We start from the raw sequence: 20300 nt of genomic DNA, 5'->3' as shown, positions 1-20300 counted from the left end.
AGGAGCACCTTTTGGACCCCAAATGGCTCATCTTGTGCCTGGAACCTCAAATCTCCTGCAAAGAACTGGAAGTAGATTTGACATACTCAATGCAGCAACTTGAAGGAAGGAGCTGCACTGTAATTCACCCTCGGGCTGTGCTCTAAGCAACATTGATTTAGTTCAGCCGATAGGTCAAATATTTGGAAGAATTGTGCTATTGAAGATAGAAGCATGAAACTTGGGGCACACATATTGCATATTTAAAGGTTTTATTTTGGCTATGAGGCCATTCAAGGTTTCCCTCCCCGAATGGCAGACAGAATGGCAGACATTCATAATGGCGGCCTCAGAAAATTGTTAATCTGCTCTTTTGTATGTTATTTGAGGCTGTTAATTCCATATTAAATGTGCGATTTTCATTGCCTTTATGCTATAAATGTGTGCAAAACATCCAATAGTTCATAAAAATGCACACACAAAACAAGGGTGCGAAATAAAAGTAGTGCAATATAATTTTTATGTTCACAGATGGAGATTTTTATGACAATTTAAGAAGAAAAGATAAAAATATGGCGAAAGTAATTGAGCTGATGAATTTGTTCAAGCCTGATACTTCTAGACAAATCACAAAAACAGAGTGGACAAGTGTTTCATCTGCCAAGAAGACAATTCGGAAGTTCTTCGCTGTCCAGCAGAGACCAAATTTGATACAAAGGCAGCTGGTTATAGGACAATATCCGATCTGCTTGTGGGGTTTAGTAGTGATGGGTGTTCCAGGGACAATTAAATCTGTTGCGTCTGGATGAAGGTGGAGGTATCGAGGCAACATCGGTATGGAATTGATGAAACACGTGTATGGGGTTGCTTTTGGTACTCTTGTTCAGAGAGGAATTGCCATAGCATTTCGGTGCTGGACTGCCCATGTGAGCGGGACAAAGACTGATATGCAAATGGATATTTCCCATCTGTGAAAGGTACAGTGAGCAAAAAGCGTGTGCCACAAACTCTCATCTCAGAACAGGTTATCATGAAATGTTCTTTCTGGAGAGGAGCGCCTGCTACCTTTTTTGAAACATCGGTATGACAAAGCTTGGTTTCACGAATCATGTAGATTGCAGTTCAATAAAACAAAACTGCAAAGAGCATAGACAAGGAAGATATCCCCCGCAGATAATGCTACTAGTTCTACGAAATTCCCCTGTCAGAGTGTTCAAGAAAAAAGGTCAGTGAATAAAAAACCAACATGATTTTTTGCGGCATGCCTGCCCCAGCTGGAAGATTTCATCCTCCTTGCTGCGGTTTGCCCCCTGTGCGCCATACATTTTGGTTGCTCAACCACAACACTGGCAATTGCTATTCAGGATACACATGCAAGGCTTTCAACTTGGATTTGGCCCATAGAAAACAATTGGGTCCAAGAGATCCAAAACCCACACCTGTTCTGACTATGAAAAGCGTTGACGGCTATATTTCCCAATAACCATGGCACATCCTCTTGACTATCTAGAACATTAGATTATGACCTCTGCAAAGTGACTACCCTATACAAACTAGTTCTACACTGTAACCTACTGCATATTTCACCTGCCTTAAAGTCTATATAAAGGCTTGCACAGCATAAGGAGTTTATAACATGTACTGTGTGGCCATTACCTTATCGTATGTTGTGCCTTTTCACTGCCCTGCTTCCCCTCCTGAGGATATAGATGTGAGTGCTCAGACATGCCTACCCTTGGGAGAAGTAAGGCATAAACAGATAAGCTTGCCATTTAGATGTATTTTGGTCTTCCTGTACCGCAACTGTAGGGTCTAGGAAAGTCCTTTCAACAAGAGGCACCGAAAATACCAAACCTCGTCCCCACCATTAACATTGTGGGTACAACAAGACCAGTATCCTGCCCAGCCAATCAGAATAAATCCATCACCCCCAATGATTTTGATTAGCAGATACAGGTCACAAAGTTCCCCAGAGATATTTCTAGCAAAAATTTGAAACAGAAGGAACAGTTTGACTTTGGACAATGCTTGTGAACCTAACAGATAGGATCACAATTCTAAACTCTGAAAAGACTTCATACCAGTAACATGTACAATTTTCTATTGCCTTCAGACAATAGGGTATACATTTATTAACATACATGTGTGGACATTCCCTTACTTAATGTTTTGTTGTATCTTGAACTATGTTCATCTCTCCTATGAAGTGGCCGGCACTGCTCCGCCATCATCACCATTAGGTAAGCCAGGGAAATCATGCAACCAAGCACCAAGTCAGTGCATCTGGCGGCGGCAGAGGCAGCAGCTGGACATTGGATAAGACCTCAGGAAACACCTAGAACTGTGAATAAGCAACCACAATGGCCAGTGTGGGACTGACAAGAGGCTGGAAAGATCTAACCGGGCCAGACCATGCCAGAAACTGCATAACCACCCTGGATGCAAAGAGTGAACTGGAACTTTGGAGCCCAGCTGCTTGAACAGAGAACAGACAAGAGCTATACCAGGAATATATAGAATTAGAAAGGCACCACATGGGACTCCGACCATGATAAGAGCGTGCAGGAGTGTGCACATCAGATGGACATTTGAAATGAATGCAGCCAAAGCGAACAGTGCAAGCATGGCTCTCCTTACTCTCCCAAGTGCCTGAAACCAATTGGTGGGAATAAATGTGATTGGTACATAGAGCCTTTCTTGGGTTATCTTTTTGATTTGGTGTGCACTTGGTATTCGGGAGGCCACGTTAAATGCTTAATCAGTTGCTGGACTCCGAGACGGATTGATGCAATTATGAAGTTCAACGAGAGTGACCAGAACAAGTACAAATGGACGGTGGAGGCATCTGTGTGTACAAAGCTTTATACATAGGGGACACACCCTAGGGATTAGAGGTAAGGAGCTGTGGTAGCAGAGAAATTGAAACAGGAAGAGGGAGCAAAGAAATCAGGGGAGCTCCAGAGGCGGAGAAGTAGGGTTACGTGGAGGAAATAGCGATTGGCAAGATATTCTTTGAAGAGTAGGGTCTTTCACAGAGCAGAGGATTGAGAGGGCAGTCTTAGCTGCATTGATAACTTGTTCCGGAAACTGGATGAATGTCAGAAAATGGCGCGCTTCCACGTTTTTCCCCAGTTTCCATGTTTTTCCCCAGTTTTGAAGGATGTTATTCCTACGTTATTATCCATCCCAAAGGTCTTTTGTCCAGTCCCCTCGTGATCCAGAAACCACAGAGCTCAGGTTCTTTACACCTTACCTACAGAATGCTTAGTGCAGTTAGGAAGACAGATCACCCACACACAGTGAGATGGTTTCTGAGCACCTTTGATATGACCTCTACTTACTGGAAGAATGCCTTTACCAAGTATGCCAAAGAGAAGACTGAATTCATTACTCTAAGGGCATGTAGCCATTCAGTGCAATGCCCTTCTGTCTGGAAGAATGCCCCTTCCACTTTTCAAAGATTGATTAAAGCTGCCCTCTATGGATTGAAGGACTGTGTGGCCAACGTACATGGCAACCTAGCCACCTTAAAGGAGTTGCAGGCCAAGCTCACCATCAAGGCAGCCAAGCAGCAAATAGGTCTGAGCTCAGTGCTGTACTTTAGAAATTAGATTGATGGGGGAAGGCTTAGCCTCTGCAGCGCAAGGTCCAATCAGTGAATGGGAATCATCTACCAAACCGAGCCAAGTAAATGTTTTTATTGACCACGCGGTGTACTACAGGAACTTGGTTGCTGATTGGAGTACAAGAGCCACACCCTGAGCTGCACTCGCCTCCCAACTAATTTGCAAAACTTTGCTTTTGGACACAGGAGTACTAAACAAGGGCGGAAGGGTGCCCTGTGTGATGCCCCAGAAGAGAAAGCAAAGATCTGCACAACAGTTTACCATTCATTGTCTAGACTAATGCATTGGACGCAGAAGCAGGAAAAATTGTAATCACACCTTAAAGAAAAAGGGAGCAAACAAGAATTCAGCTGTCATTGTTCCAGGTCACGTGGCTCAGCGGAGAGGTGGTAGAGGTCCAGCCCTTCTATATGTGGTGTTGGGTCTGCGGGGAAGACTGCAGTCTTTCGTTTTTCTTGCAGCCGCAGGGATTCCGGGTCTTCCCATTGACCCGCAGGTAAAGTCTACATGCTTGGATATATTTCTGCCGCCTTTCCTGCAGTGCCATGCTCCTCGGTGAGATCACCTTCAGGGTGTTTAGTTATTCCTCCAAGTGCTCCCTACCAACAGCGATAATTTCTTGAATCGATTCTGTATCCATCCTGTAACTGCTAGTCTGCTGGCACACTCCCCAGTTGACACATGTTGGAAATCCTCATGGGCCAGTCGGCTTACTCATTCTCTGCAATACTTGGCTGCGTTCAGACCTCCAATCACCTGATAAAGGAATCTTGCCTGCCTCCCGATCACCTGCCTGCTCATTTGTTGCCAGACCCTAGACTGGCTTCATGGACTAGGTTGTTTTATCCTGGTCTGCCCTCTTGCACCAGACTGCAGACCACCTAATGGCTTTTCCTCCTGGATCTCAGATTTTCAATAGGACGGTGTGCATTCAGGATCTTGATCAGTAGCTCCTTTCTGGCACTTAGTCTACATTGGTCTCCCTCCTGGCATCTCACACTGGATGCACTGTCAACACCAGACGACACAAACTGGTGACTGTACTACTGCCTGCACGGAAAAACAAGCAACCCCAGACATGTTTCGGCCTCGTTGGGCCTCCTCAGTGAGGTACAGCTTGGTTCACTATGATGCAGCGAGCAAGGGACCCACGTCTGAGCATACCCTCTCTCACATAGTGAGACAAACAGTAAGCACACAAGTGATGGGTGGAAGGTTTTGAATGAATCTGAACCACTGGCATTGCTCTGGGCAACCTTCCACACCACTGTTTTTAGCCCATCTGCACCATTGCAAAAGGGGTCCAGCCATATGCAAATCAGTCAGGTACTGCCACCAATGTTAGAAGCCCAGCCCGAACTGCTAGGCCAGACCCAAGCTACTCCTCACAGATGACGCCCAACAAGGCTGAAACATGTCTGGGGATGCTTGTGGTCTCGTACAGAAGGGATGTGACCTAGCAGTTCGGGTTGGACTGCCCCTTTTGGGGTAGGACCAAGCCTGATTTGCATATGGTTTTTTCCACTTCTGTAATGGCTTGGCAGGCTGAAAAACGATGGTCTGTAGGGTTGCCCAGAGCTTTGCCCGTGGTTATGATTTATTCAAAACCTTCCAGCCATCACCTTTCTGTTTTGCCAATACCAACTGAAAACAAGCTAACACGTGAAGAAACGTCACATACACACATATGAAATCCACACAGAATTTCCCCCACATGTGCCCAACAGAAAACAATAAGGGCCTCATTACACGGACGGTGGTAAGGGTTAACGGTCACCGTTAATGGCAACGGTGACCGTTAACCCTTACCGCCGTACTACGAGGTCCCTTTGCGGGTTGGAGGATTTTACGCCTGCTTCTTGCAGGCGCAAAATTGCGGTGGCGTAATTAGCGCCTTCCCCAGTCCCATAGAGCCCTATGGGGCAGAAATGGGAAGGGCAATGGCGGAAAGGGGATTTACCCCCCCTCCAACCTTGGAATGGGCGGTAAATCCCCTTTCCGCCAAGGCAGTGCCGGTATTTTACCGGCATGAGCCATGGCGCTAATAGCGCCATGGCTCACCGCCTACCGTGTAATGAGGCCCTAAGTCTCCAATATAAGTTGAATGTGTGGGAGCTGGCCTGGCGACAGAGGGTCAGCAACAAATGAGGGTCGCATCTCCACACAGCAGGGAAGAGGTGAAATTGAACCTTGTTGATGTCACTTTTCCGGTGCCCATGTCAAGATTAACTGCATAAACACACCCGTCTCAGGTGTGCTTAAGAATCATCTTAATCCCATCTTTGAGCAAATCCAACGTAAACTAGCTTTGTGTTACATCTTTTCTGATGGCGCGTGCATCACTATTCTCCAAACTCCCCACCGACGCACTTTAAGACATAAGAAACGAACAAAATAAATGTGTGTAAATATCAAAAAATTAGATGTTGACAAGTTAACTCAATGTCGCTTAGTACAACCTGGAGAGAAAATAATGCACGACGCTGCCAACACCTGCACTGCTAAAGAGCAGTTAGTAGAAGCGCTATAGTTCCAGCATTTCAAAGACTTGCTGCAATGAAGGACGCAACCACATAATTCTGACATCAGTGCCATTGAAGAAGCCCGCATGCTAGACACTCCCCGCCCGCATCGGCGGTGCAGCCGCCCCTGCAGTCTCCAGAGAACAGACTTGAGCAACGTGTACGATGCTGTACGTCACCCCGTCAAGGGCAGGGACAGCAGGAATGTCAGGGGTTATGTGCGAGTCCGATTAGATGCAATGACAGCAAGGAGACCAGAGAGGGGTTATTCTGAAGGGGTCAGTCTTCATGGTGTATAGAAGGCCCGCTGCTCCGAAGCCTTGCCTGGCGTGGGGGGGGGCAGGCAGGAGGCACCACGGGAGCGTTATGGTGCACCGTGCGAGACCCCGCCTCCTGCATGCAGCCCTGGTCCAGACACCGTCATGTCACCCAGGCGCCACCTCTGGAAAACGGCGCGTTGGAACAACTCACGTAAAACGCTTGGACGAATACAACTGAAAATCATTCTCCATGTAAAAGCCCAGAAGGGAAAACAGGGAGCCTGTTCTAAGAGGGACATCTTCTAGCTATTTGAGTTGCAGGGGGGTTACTGCCACGGGATGCCATTTGAAGCAGCGCAGCATGAACTACAGGGCGTGCTGCTGCGAGTCATTTCATGCTGCGGCACAGAGCAGCAACATGTTTTAACAGGCATCGGTCTGGTGTGGTGCGCCTCGGTGCTCATTCTTTCACACGCACTGCAGGAGTGGTGCAATCAGTCCTGTTTTTCCTTTGCTTGCTGGATCCTGCGCCCTTAATTGTCCCATTTAAATGCAGTCCAGAGGCTCACAATGCAGGTGCAAGATGAGCCAATCAGGGCGTGGCTTGGAACCAAGCTGGGACCTCTGTGCAGCCAGGTCTGTGGTTCCATGTAATTTAATCATCAGGCATTTCAAAGTATATAATCTAAACGTGTTTGACAGTTCATCGAATATTTTTTTGGGGGGGGTCCGCCCACTCAAACCCCCCCATCATGCACCTATTTTACCTATACCCAACCCCCCCAACCACTTAGCTGCCCTTTCCCACCCCCCCAAAAAAATTAGATGAACTGTGAAACATGTTTAAACTGCAGGCTTTGAAATGCTTGATGATCTAAGAACATCGTACCAGGACTGTAGGGACGTGCTGCCGAGAGCCTGCTCTGAAGCCTCGCTCTGTTGTATAACAGGGACTGTAAGGAAATTCCACCCCCTCCCACCGGCTGCAGTGCTCACGAGACTGCAGACAATGCTGCTGCCAGGAGCCACATCATGGGCTCTGCATGCAGGGAATAGGATATCGGAGTTCCGCTGCGGCACGGTCTTCCAGCTACATGCGGCTATTGGAACCTGTGGACCCAAGAGGTTGGTGACCGGCCACTCCCCCCCACCCCCCCAGATACCAAAAAACACATTGTGTAAGTGTAGGCAATAAAAGGATGTCATTTTTATTGCACATCAGGTAATAATACACAATCATCATAATAATACATAATGTACACATTTCGGCATGAGGTCCAGGGTTGCACCCTCTGGCCTGTGCCGCCTTCCTCTTCACACGACGACGTGGGCCCCATTCGTTGCCCTGTATCTCTTTTCTTATCTTTTCTCCCTTTTTCTTGGGTGGGAGGGTTCCTGGGTAAAGAAAAAGTATTCTGCGTACGCAGACTACTTGTTTCGTGCTCCGTGCGGAGTACCAAACTGATTGTACTTCTTCGCTGCTTGGGCAGCTCCTTATATTGGCCATGGACTAGCCCTGGACTCTGTCTGCCTGTGTGGGGGCATGTCCAGCCCCGGCCGGATGGCGCCGACGACTATTTCGCACCTTGGTGGCTCTTTGTTTCCTGCTCATGCGTTTCCTGCCTCCCTGATTTTGGTGATTTGCACCTTCCCATTATGTTGTAGTACCTGCATGGTCCCTTCTCCTGACTGGCTCCAGGAGTCTGAGGGAGGTGAGAGGGAGAGGTGTTGTGCTTTTCTTTGTGTCTCTGGCTGGTGACCTGCCAGCCAGTGTTCTGCCCCTCTCCCTTCCCGACGTCCCTGCCCCACAGGTTACTGGCCCTGCTTTTTAGCTGCAGGGTGCCCCCTCTGCAGCACTGTCTACAACCTGTGGACCTAAGAGGTTGGTGACCGGCCCCTCTTCCCTCCAGATAACAAAAACACATTGTGTAAGTGTTGGCAATAAAAGGCCATAGTTTTTATTGCACATCACGTAATAATACATAATGTACACTTTTTGGCATGAGGTCCAGGGTTGCGGCTTCTGGCCCGTGCTGCCACACCTGGATGGTTACCGGCCTTCCAGGTTCCCCCCCAAAAGTTGCTACCGACATCCTCTTTCCGCCAGGTAGTCTATTATTTCTCTGTAGAACGGTTCCATCCCTTTTTCAGATAGATGGGTCCCATCTTTGTGAAAAAGCTCTGGGTTTGCCAGGGATATTGCGCTATGCTTAATGAAGTGAATACCCATGCTTGCGCAGAATTTGTCCCCATGAGATTTTCTTGCTAGAACTTTCTCCTCAATCTTTCTGTGGTCCTTAAAAGCATCATACCCCTTCCGTTGTGCTTCTAGAAGCGAAAATATTTCCATATATCCCCTTTTCCACATTGTCTCTTTGACTGCGTGCTCATTGTTCCATACTAGTGACATCTTGAGCCTGTTTAAAATGCCACTTTCTAGTGCTTTCAACCTTTCCACTAACTGCGTGTTTGTGACCACCGCGTGCTGATTTTGTGATGCTGCTGCTGCACTGCTTGTATCACTGTTGTCTGCTGCTGAAAGCCCCCCCCCTGTATTGCTGGGGTTGTCACTAGGGGCCCTGTAACGCTGGGCCCTGTCAAGTCTGTCTGGCTCAGGGTGGGATTGGGGCCCAACCACGCCCTTAGTGGCCCTTCCCCTCTGCCCCTTGTTCCACAGTTAGTTCCGCCTCTATGGGCTGTTGTTGTTTCTCCCCCAAATAAGCCATCATTTGCTCCAACTCATCAAATTTTGCATTTACTACTGATTCTTGCTGTATTTCATACTTGTTTGCAAATTCATCCAACATTTCAGTCATGAAAGCTTTCTTTTTACCGTGATTGTCGTTCTTCTTTCCGGGTCCTGGTGCGGTCTGCTTTTCGCCTGTGGCTGTTTTTTGGGTTTCCCTTTGGCTTTCTTGTTTGCTGGTGTCGCCGTTTCCTCGAGCCCAGCAATGTCCAACTCCTCCTCATGGGAGCTTAGCGTTTCCTCACCCATGGCCAGCCGTGTATGAGCTCGGCTTCATGCGCCCATTGCATGAGTTTCGTTTTCTTCTTGCCTGTAATTTCCATGGTTTTGTTCTGCTGTGCAGTCCTGTAGTTTTCTATTAAATTGCTTCTGCGCCCCGTATTATGTGACCAAAACTTCTTTCCCTTGATCTTCGGGCTTCTCGTCGGCTCCCTTTCTGGTCGCTGTGAGTTCATGGCAAGTGTTATTTATTTCCTTGTTTGTGTTTATTTTATCAAAAAGTACCAAAAAGCCCTCACTCTGAGCACTGCGAGCACCGTAGGGATTGCAAGCCACAGGTTTCTCTCCCTATCAGCAGCCTGTGTCAATTACTCCCCTTCTGGAGTTTGCCTTTTCTATTTGCGCAAATATATCAAATGCTGCCTCTGTGCTATACATTCCACCAAATCCGTGCTCTGCGTGCACCGTGGAGTTCGTAGTAGAAGGATTATTAATTGCAACTGAGTCACCTGTCTTCGCAAAACTTGGGCCTCATTACGACCCAGGCGGAGGACCATGGTGCTATTAGCACCATGGTCCATGCCGGTGTCCGCCATGGTGGAATGGGGGATTACCACCCCATTCTGAAGTTGGTGGGGCGGTAATTCCCCATGCCGCCATGGCCCTTCCCCATTCCCATTTTTGCCCCATAGGGCTCAATGGGAATGGGGAAGGCGCTAATAACGGTACCGCAAATTGCGGTACCGTTATTAGCACCAAAGTCCCTTTACGGGTCCCTACTTTAACGGCTGGAAAAACCAGCCGTTAAGGTCGGGTCCCGCAAAGGGACCTCATAATCAGGCGTTAAGGGTTTAACGGCGCCGACACCTTTTACGGCGCCGTTAAACCCTTAACGCCAGGGTCGTAATGAGGCCCCTTGTGTCAATTACTAAATAGTTGCTGCTTCAACCCCCTAGCTGGTACCTTCTTTCTGCGTTCAGCTCCTCCCTCGCAGCCCAGACTTAGGGCCTCATTACACGGAAGGCGGTAATGGTTAACGGCCACCGTTAATGGTAACGGTGACCGTTAACCATTACCGCCTTACTACGAGGTCCCTTAGCGGGTTGGTGCTTTAACGCCTGCTTTTTGCAGGCGTTAAAAACCAACCCGCTAAGGGACCTCGGAGCTAATTACGGCACCGCAAAATTGCGGTGCCGTAATTAGCGCCTTCCCCATTCCCATAGAGCTCTATGGGGCAGAAATGGGAATGGGGAAGGGCAATGGCTGAAGGGGTATTTACCGCCCCACCAACCTTGGAATGGGGCGGTAAATCCCCTTTCCGCCAAGGCGGTGCCGGTAATTTACCGGTATGGTCCAGGGTGCTAATAGCACCCTGGATCACCGCCTTCCGTGTAATGAGGCCCTTAGTTTCCTCCAAGATGCAGCTCCCTGCTTCGCTAGCTGTGGTTCCCGGCTGCCGTTCCGCTTCGCAGGACCACCAGCAAGTCTCTTCTCTTCGTTTTCTGTGCTTTCGCCAGAGCACGGTGAAGCTCACAGCCTTGGGCTTTTGTCGCACTATGCAAACTTGACCATGGAGCAAAACAAAGCTTGCGGTCCCGCCACCAACAAGAACAAAACTTTGCAAACAGCCACTTGAAACCGGAGCAAGGCAAAGCTCACGGTCTACGAAGAGTTATGGGAAACAGGCCAATGTCTCCTAAACAAAAAAGTATTCTTCGTACGCAGACTACTTGTTTGGTGCTTCGTGCGGAGTACCAAACTAATTGTACTTATTTGCTGCTTGGTCAGCTCCTTATATTGCCCATGGACTAGCCCTGGACTCCGTCTACCTGTGTGGGGGCATGTCCAGCCCCGGCCTGATGGTGCAGACGGCTATTTTGCACCTTGACGGCTCTTTGTTTCCTGCCTATGTGTTTCCTGACTCCATGATTTTGGTGCTTTGCACCTTCCCATTATGTTGTAGTACCTGCATGGTCCCTTCTCCTGACTGGCTCCAGGAGTCTGAAGGAGGTGAGAGGGAGAGGTGTTGTGCTTTTCTTTGTGTCCTTGCCTGGTAACCTACCTGCCAGTGTTCTACCTCTCTCCCTTTCTGACCTCCTTGCCCCACAGGTTGCTGGCCCCCGCTTTTTAGCTGCGGGGTGCCCCCTCCGCAGTGCTGTCTACAAACATAGTAGCTCCCTCCACTCAGCCCACACCAAAGGTCTCCTGACCCAGTGGACTCATGGCAGAACGGTGGGCACTTCTGCACTGCTGTGACTTCTCCTGCTCTTCACAGCTCCCCTCCGGCTGCACTCCCACGCTGGCCTAACTTCATTTTCCGAAGCTGCCAGTTGTTTGCACTACACATTGCACTTTATATGGCACGTGCTCACACGAGCGCATGCACTCTTCCACAGAGAGCCAGGTGGATTCATTAGTTCTGGCAGGAGCTATTCGGCACGACGCACACTTCCATTTCGATCTCAGGCAAATCAAACTAACATCCTAGCAGGGGTGCTTGCCCTTTGGCTACAGTAAAAAGGAGATGCTACTAGGCCCTCGTAAAAAAGTCTGGTCATGCTGGCCAGAAAAATGGAGCTGTGGGAGAGCTCCGCTAGGGCCAGCAGTGCTCTGCAAGCAGGGACAAGCAGCCAAACCGTGGAGCGCATGTGAGCCTAGCAAGCCATAACCAGATCCCAAAGAGAACCATCCACTGTACGAGAGTGTGCAGAAGTTGATATCCTACAGCGTAGCGGAGCCGGAGGCGAAAGCCAGGGGGCATCCTCTGGCGGAGAGTGCTTCAAGGCCTAGCATAAACAACTGAGATGTTGGCAGTCAGCGTGCTCCTGCTCCCTGTAAACACTGCGCCTCCACCTTAAAGGGCCGTGTCGCATATGCATTAAGACTAGATCGGAACTAGCTCTGTGGACACTGGGAGACACACACACACTCCACAGACCACGCAAAGAAAGCAAGATGGACACATTCAAAGTACACGCAGAGTGTCATAGTGAGCCTAAAAGAGTTTAATGGTAGAAATAGCTCAAAAGAAATTGGCAAATAACTCCTAGTGTAAACCTAGCAGACCAAGAGTGAAAAGCTAGCAGTTTGGTCTCCTACTGATGGAATTGCACATTAGAGCAGGGACAATTTGTGGACCAAGTCTCCCATGATCCCTGCAAACGGACTATGCTGCTGGGGCTGATGGGATTTGTAGTCCAAGACGTTAGGAGAGCCCAAGATTGCAGACTGGTGCACTTTGTCTCGGGAGGATAGCTCAGTGGCAACGAGCTTGCCTTGAAAGCAAGACGATGCGGAGCAACACAGGTTTGATCCCCGGGTCTGTGCTTAGAAACCTCTGGGTATTAAGCGCATTATAAATAACCTATCATGTCATGTCACTAGAGGATGTTACCCTAACCCACAACCTCAAGACACCTTAACATGTTTCGCCCTCCCAAGGAACTGAAGTCACAATACAGAATCAAACAGGCACCAGAAGAGAAGGACTACATAAGCCAGTCTCTGAGTCTCTAGTGAGGCCAGACTGACTGACTGAAGCGTGGACGCCTCCAGGCCTTCTAGCAGGATACTCATGTGTGGACTATGAGCACAATATAGCCTTGCACTGTTAGGTACCAAAATAAATAACCAAAAACAATGCCCACTTCTAGGAATGTTGGCCATGTTGAAGGTTATTCATTTATTTTTGAATTTGTAAAGCGCCTAAACCCTGAGGGATCAAGGCCCTTTTGCAACCAGTTACACTTGTGGGGAGATCGGGGAAAAAAAGATACATGAAACAAAGCAAATATACATACAAGGCACTGAAGGTCGGTTAGTTTGTTAATGTGTTCAATTTCAGAGAGGACTGTGTTCCAAAAATAGGAGGGTGGGGTATTAAAGTGGGAGGCAGCACAGGATAGGTAGTGAGCATAGTGGGTGAGGAAGGTTTGCGACCACAAGGTAGAGGGTAAGTGACATAAATAATTAGCTAGGTGGGTGGTGCATCCCATTGATAGATCTAAAACCAGAAGGAGGAACTAAACGTGGGAGAGGTGCTGAATAGCCAGACAATACTGAGGCAATGGGTGTCAGTGGGGGCGGATAATGGGAGGTTGGACAGCATGTGTGTGCAAAGGTTCAGTTGGGTAGAACTGGAGGAGAGTGGAGTACCCATAAGGAGGCTGCAGCCCTAATGAAGCCTGCTGAGGACCAGACAGGAAATCAGGTTTCTAGCAGAGTATAAAGGCGAGGTGGAGAAGGCTTTTCAGATGGTGAGTAGGTTAAGACAGGCTGCTGTTGCCATGGAGATGCTGAACTGCTGGAGTTTGCTGCCACTATCAAAGAGAACCCTCTTGTTGGAAGTGTTGGACAATGGGTTAGAATAGAATACGTACAAATGAGACAGGGAATGGGTCAACGGTTGAAATATTGGGAGCTCGGAGGAAGAGCACTTCAGTTTCCGAAAAGAGTAGGGTATTGCAGAACAGAGTGTAATCCAGTGATGAAGAGGTAGTAAGAAGCAGGATTAGATCGTTCAGGGATGAGGGAGGAGAAGGAGAAAAACATCTGGGTGCTGTCAGCAAAAAAAGGTGATATGAGAACCCAACACGCTTGCTTAGAGAGAGAAAGGGAGAGGGTGAATGTGGGAGAGGGAGAGAAGGTGTAGCAAGTATTGGCAAGGACTGACCCTTGTGGGGAACTTCCACTGGGAGGGCACTGCAAAGGAGGGTCTGCGGTTCAGAGGGAGGGAGACGGGGGGATAGGCAGGTAGTAGCCAATATTTTCCAAGGGCAGCATTATGGAAGCCCAGGAGAGCGTGGTATGGAGATAAGGATGGCGAACAGCACTAAAAGCGGCAGAAAGCTTGAAGTGGATGAGAATTTCAAAGAGTTTAGAATGGGAGGAGGTGGTGAGGGACTTGGGTATATGCTGTTTCAGTTGAGTGGTTACTGTGAACCCCTCTTTGGAGGCCCCCCACTCATATAACAGTTAAGAATAGCCTCAACCCTCCTGCATCTACCGTTCATCACGAGGCTGAAGATTGGACATGCAACATACTGAACAACCGAACTTTGAAATGCAAGGACAGAGAAGCACGAACCATTAAGGGCTTAGCTGCAAAGGTACAAAATACAGAAAAAAAGACTTCAGGGTTCGAAAATGAGGGGAGCTGGGAGTTTATAGCGCCTGATTGTAGCCTACAAGTGCCTGGTTAGCTTAGGACCAACAGCTACCAGGAGCTACTTTTGGCTCCCCAGGTCAACTGATGCTGAATGCACACACATATGTGAATTTAACACTGTGCGTTTAGGATAATCCATAAACAGGCCTTGGGAGACCGCTATATGAAATGTAAAGCATAAGGGGGTCATACATAATGAACACAATGACAGGTTTGCATCTTATTGGGAAGTTAGAGTCAGGGAACGCCAAGTCAGGGGTGGAACAAAACCTACATTTTGGGGGGGCTAAGTGGTGATGGGAGGTGCCACTTCAGAAAATAGGTAGGGCAAACTTAGAGGTTCTGCCCCCACTGTTCTCTCCCCCCGCCCGCCATGGTCTGGTGTGGGGACCAACTATCAAATAGTAGTTTTGAAAGTGCAATATGCAGAGTGGCGATGGAAGTCTTTCTTGAAAGTAGCAGCTTTAAAGTTTTACTGGGTTTGTTGAAGTACATTTTTCTGAACTCTCCGAGTAACCAAATGCAAGTGCGCACATCCAGGGGTGCTACTAGGCTAAAATTTAGGCGGGGAGCTAACCCTTCAAATGTTGGGAGAGGTGCTAACTTCAGAGACAGTGGAGGATTGGCAAACTTACTTGTGTAGGGGCATCTAACTTCATTACTCATTGTAATGAGACTATTCTAGTGCAGCATCAATGTTACAATCAGTTAACTCTCTCCTTCAAGTCTGAAAACACCAATTTCTTGCAGATCTTGAAGGTCCTAGAAAGTCTGAAAATGGCAGATGGCGTGCTATGAAAGACTCAATATCATAGCATAACAGGACATTGCAGTGGGGGGGCAGTACTCGGGATGGCCCAAGCAACTTCATTTGCTGGGAGCAACAGGGGAGAACATGTAATGTTGGTTCTACCACAGTTAGTCCACTATACTAGAATCTCTGGTGCACCCACTGGATGGTGAGACTGTCTACCTGTCAAATCAAGTGATACGAGATTGGGGGAGGGCCAGTGCAGCAATAATGCAATTTTATGTAGCTTATTGGAGCCACTAATCGAGGAGCACCAGGGTACACCAATTTGTCCCTCCACTTATTAAAGCTGTCCTATTGTAAGGGTGTACACGTAATCATTTATAAGCACTCCCATTTTTGCAGTTGAAGTCAGGGTGAGATTACATTATTTGCCCAGGATCGCACACTTAAGGTAAACAGCCATGCAGGGATTTTAACCCACTCTGCAATTTGGGCACGGCCACCTTCTTCCACGCTTTACTTGGAAGAAATATTTAAGTTTTGGGTGTCAAGACCTACAATAATACTGTCCTATAGAGTTTACTTCAAAATTCACAAATTGCATAGTAAAGCATCAAGACAACATGTAAATCCTTATAGCAGCATTTTGGGCCAAAATAATATCAGTGTACCTTTATTTTCCACATCCTGAATGGCAAACTAAGATGCAAAAGGCAAAATATTTATTTACCCCCTTTATTTTCAGCGCTTTAAGACAGTCAATAAAATAAGTTGCGTCATAAAGTCGCTTAGGTTTAGAGATTTGTCAAGCGTGTTATGTATGGTTTTAAGAACTTTCAACTAAGGACATAAAAGTAAACTTTACTTTTTAGCACATCAAGCTACTAGACATGATGGATATGAACACATTTTCACAGGGTGCGTTATTGTGTTGCTCGCTTTAACTGTCACAGATGTGCAAGGTGACTGGTGGTCTTTCAGTTGGCAATTCACCATCATGCATTAGAAAGGCTGTGCTGCTGGTGACACAAGAAAGGTGTTGTCAAGTTCATTACAGCACTGGCTGCAGAGCCAGGGACGTAGACCGTGTATCTCAGGGGGCTGTGACCGGGGGAACCGGGCAGTGCTTGTTAATTCAGGCCGAGCAGATAGTAGATTTGCCTCGGAAGAAACAAAATGCGCCCAGAAGCAGCATGCTCCTGATACTTGGAACTGTTAAAGGGCACGGATGCCCCGTCCCTATGCTAACATTTCAGGGGATGCAGCGCGGTCAGCTGAATGACGTTGCGCGCCTGTGCGATGTACTAGCTCCTTATGCCCCTGTCGTAGCTCCTGGTCACTGGTTAATGCTGGATACCCAGGAGCTGCTTTTAGCTCCTGCTTATCCAATCTTAAATTCGATCCCTGTACTTGCAAGACAAAGTGACATCTAGGCTTTTCCAAACTGAATAATGCTTGAGCAGTCCAGATGCGGCACTCAAATTACACATTTGACCGGCAGAACAGGAAATGAAATTCAACTGTGGTTCTGTGGGCTGCATCCAATGTACCCCATGGTGAGGGAGTACAACAATGGTCATCTAAACACCCAACCTCCTGCCCACTCCCCTGCCCTTTTTCCATGTTAAAAATACCCACTTTATTAAACAAAAGAGTGTCAGCTTATCTGCCTGACCTTTGTCACTCTGCTTGGAACGCCAAAGATCAGCACACATTTCAGACCTTCGTCCACCAGGGGGCGCAGCATCCCCTCCAGTTTGTTGACACCGTATCTGAAAAAAACAAAATGAGGTAGAAAACATACGTTAGATTTCGCCACTAACGGGGTGGCCTGTTCTCTCCCCATGACACTACCTAAAAACAGCAGGCTGGGGGCGAAACTCTGCCTCTTGTTATTAAGAGAGATTTCCTCAATGTCGACAGTTCATAAAAATCTCCATTCTTCTTGACACATATGCATTTTCAACGCAATGGTTAATCAGACATGCCATTGCGAAACAGCTCGCTTATTTGTATGATCAGATTGAGAAAGAGTATATCGATTCTGGCATGGGACATTCTTTCAGTGGCTGGAAAACATTAACTGGCCAAACCAAGAGCGCTTACACCTGCTGGTGCCAAAGTATTCTGCACAGTCAGCAGCCTGTGAACCTCCCGAAGTGACAGCGCCTGGGTCTCGCGCGATTGCGCACGTTTGGAAATCGCCGTCATGTGGAGGGAATCTAAAGCAGCACTGGGCCGCCCTCAGCCCACTCAAACGTAATTCGCAAGCCTCACCTGTGCATGCCATCCCCAAAGAACGAGAACCTATGCGCCCACTCCCTCCTCTTGCAACGAGGGAGCCAATCCACACGCTCACCCTCTGCAAGGGAGCCGTTACTAGCTCCCACAAAGATGCCCCACAAGTTTAAACCTCTGCGCTCAACCCCAGCCTCCAAAGCGGCCATTTTAGGTGCTCAAACCAGTCTCAAAAGGACCACCCTGTGCACTCAGCAGTTACCAGCCCCAACCAGAGGGACCAATCTCCTTTCATAGTCATTCGCACCCCAAAGGGGCAATACTTCAGACACCTCAAGAGACAATCAGTACACAAAGGGGATACTCTGAAAGGAAGAGCTCCCTCCTTCAAGGAGCAACCTCTGAGCTTAGCCACCCACCTAAGTGGCCACCCTTTATGGTCACCTCCCCTCAAACAGGCCAACCCTCATGCTCAAACAGCCCACCACCCGCCACATTCCACCTCAAAGTGGCAAAGTAAGTCACTACCGACCAATCCTTGAGGAAGCATCAGGGGAAGTGCCAATGCAGGAGCTCACGAGCATTAGCCATTAGGTCTCACCTTGTGTCATGCTGCTGTCTAAGGGTCTCCAGTCTGGCACAGACAGGCTGGGCCCACTCGGCTTGCAGAGAACGATGGAAGCACAGAGCAGAGGAGCAGGTCCCCGCCTAGGTGCGCCGAGACTCCTTCAGAGCTACAGGAGGCCTTCTATCTATGGCAAGCAGCAGGGTCGGGCTGGGCCATAAAATTGTCTTGGGCACCAATGAAAACGTGGCCCACAGTTGCAAGCGGCTATTCATTCCCTTTGGGACACTGTTCGCATAGTACCCAAGGGGGTGTTTTTTTGATGAAGTGTGATGTAAATTGTGCATTTTAAAGATCATTTATTCAGCAACAGTAGTCAAAACTACTAGCCGCATAGTGGATTAACTCATCAAACTGGCCCAGATTGTTCCAAAAAGTGACCCACACCATCATTTTGTGTTTTTGGTTCGACCATGGGCCTATTGCCCTATGGGCCAGTCCGAGCCTGCCAAGAAGTCGATGGCCTGGTCTGTAAAACAAGGCACTGCCACACAGTCGGTGGGTGGGAGTCAAAGAAGAAGACTCATTGGAGCACAGAGAGCAAACAAAACCACTGAAGGATTACACAATATGGAAGGCCTTCAACTCGTGGGGTGCTGGGGGCAGGTGCAGTGAGAGGAGTGTAGATTCGCACGATGGGATAACCTAGCAATGCAAAATGGACACACAAAAAACACTAAAGCCGGGACAGAAATGGAAGGACAGAATGACTGTCACATGTAGCCTCACTCGCCCGCTCCCACACTGCAGCGGGCACCTCCCAGTGCTCCCAGGAACTGCCAATAGATAGGCAGGCTACAGCACGCCACTCAGCCAGCCCCCTCCCTTCATGTGGAGCAGATTCCCGTTACTACATACCTGGCCTGTCCGGGGAGACTGGCGATGTGTTCCACTCCGTCCGGGCTGTCCCTGAAAGAGTAAAATGGAGACCAAGTCAAAGCGAGTAAATGCATCGATGTCGCTATGCCCATGGTCTAGCGGGGTCAGCAAGGAGTGCTATGCTCCAAGAACAATGACTTTATAATTCTATCTAACAGATTGTCATTAAGGAGTGTATACGGCCAATGTCAAAGGGTCCTAAAAATCACACGTTTCTGTACTGCTAAATGTGGACCCCTGTCCCCCAGTAACATCTCCTGAGACTAGCATGTGTGATGACAAACGCTTACTGTGCCATCGCACCCATGACCCAAAGCTTTGCGTGCTCCTACCTGGCACAGAGCCATGGAGTTCCAGAGCTTGCAACGTCACACCGATTCATCCTGCCCCCTGCCCATGGCTTTATGTGGAGGGGGGCCTCTCAAGTTAGGCCGATCCGGGATAATGGACAAGCCTGTATCAGACACACTCCCATTCCTGGACTTAGCACCGCCGGACCGGGTTCAGAATGGATCTAAAAATCCATCTTTCTCAACAAAAGATTGGCCTGTGACGGTAACTGAACACCCAATACTTTGGACACACAAAAGAAATGCCCATTAATGAAGGGGAGCAACACCAGCCAATCACGCGCTTCTGCAGACAATGGCACGAAGAGCTGCCAACAGTGGCTTCATAGCTCTACTGGGAGGTGTATTCGTTCTATCAATAGTTTACATTTTTCCTTTATGTGGTACTGTTTCAAGTAGTTAGATAGGGCCCGCAGTGAAGGATTGGGTCCAATTTCCTGTGATAATTGGATTCACTCTTTATCTACAGCCACAAAAATCTAAACATGTTATTTTTTGTTTGCTTATAAATTACTTTGTCTGTTTGAATATCCTCACTCTAACCTGTTGTACAACATAGAAGGGTCGATTCCCTTTGTTTTTTGTATTTGGCATCAATCATGTATAGGTGTAACTGACCGCTATATAGGTGTCTACCAGCATGTAAGATTTTGCACCGAACAACAAGCTCTAGGTGGGAGTTATCATTGTTTTTTTACTGAATTGCTTTACTTGTATAATTTGAAATACAGTACACTTATTTATGAATGCTTGTAGGACCCACTGTGTGCCTTCCAACAGATGTAGAATTCATGACAGCCACGTGCTCTAGCAAGGGAGTGGCTTCAGTAAATCAGAATCTGAAGTGGTTCATTTAGGGGACTCCCTTTTGTGCGATAGTTGTTGAGCTCATTTGTCGCATTCATGCCTTTCCCTATTGTTATTCATAGATCTAC

General features: G+C 48.1%; 1 protein-coding gene across 1 annotated transcript in view; it reads right to left on the bottom strand.

Moving 5' to 3' along the window:
- ALAD (aminolevulinate dehydratase) overlaps window positions 1-20300 on the bottom strand; it is a 190025-nt gene that overhangs the window by 95781 nt on the left and 73944 nt on the right. The window contains exons 3-4 of the mRNA XM_069609792.1: window positions 18995-19045; window positions 16949-17045 (exon numbers count right to left, since the gene is read on the bottom strand). Of these exons, the coding sequence (XP_069465893.1) occupies window positions 16949-17045; window positions 18995-19045 (148 nt within the window). The remainder of the gene's footprint in view (window positions 1-16948; window positions 17046-18994; window positions 19046-20300) is intronic.

The sequence above is a fragment of the Ambystoma mexicanum genome, chromosome 8, assembly GCF_040938575.1.
Source record: "Ambystoma mexicanum isolate Mex_15411 chromosome 8, UKY_AmexF1_1, whole genome shotgun sequence".
Taxonomy (NCBI): Eukaryota; Metazoa; Chordata; class Amphibia; order Caudata; family Ambystomatidae; genus Ambystoma; species Ambystoma mexicanum.
This window is presented reverse-complemented; position numbering and strand designations above follow the sequence as displayed.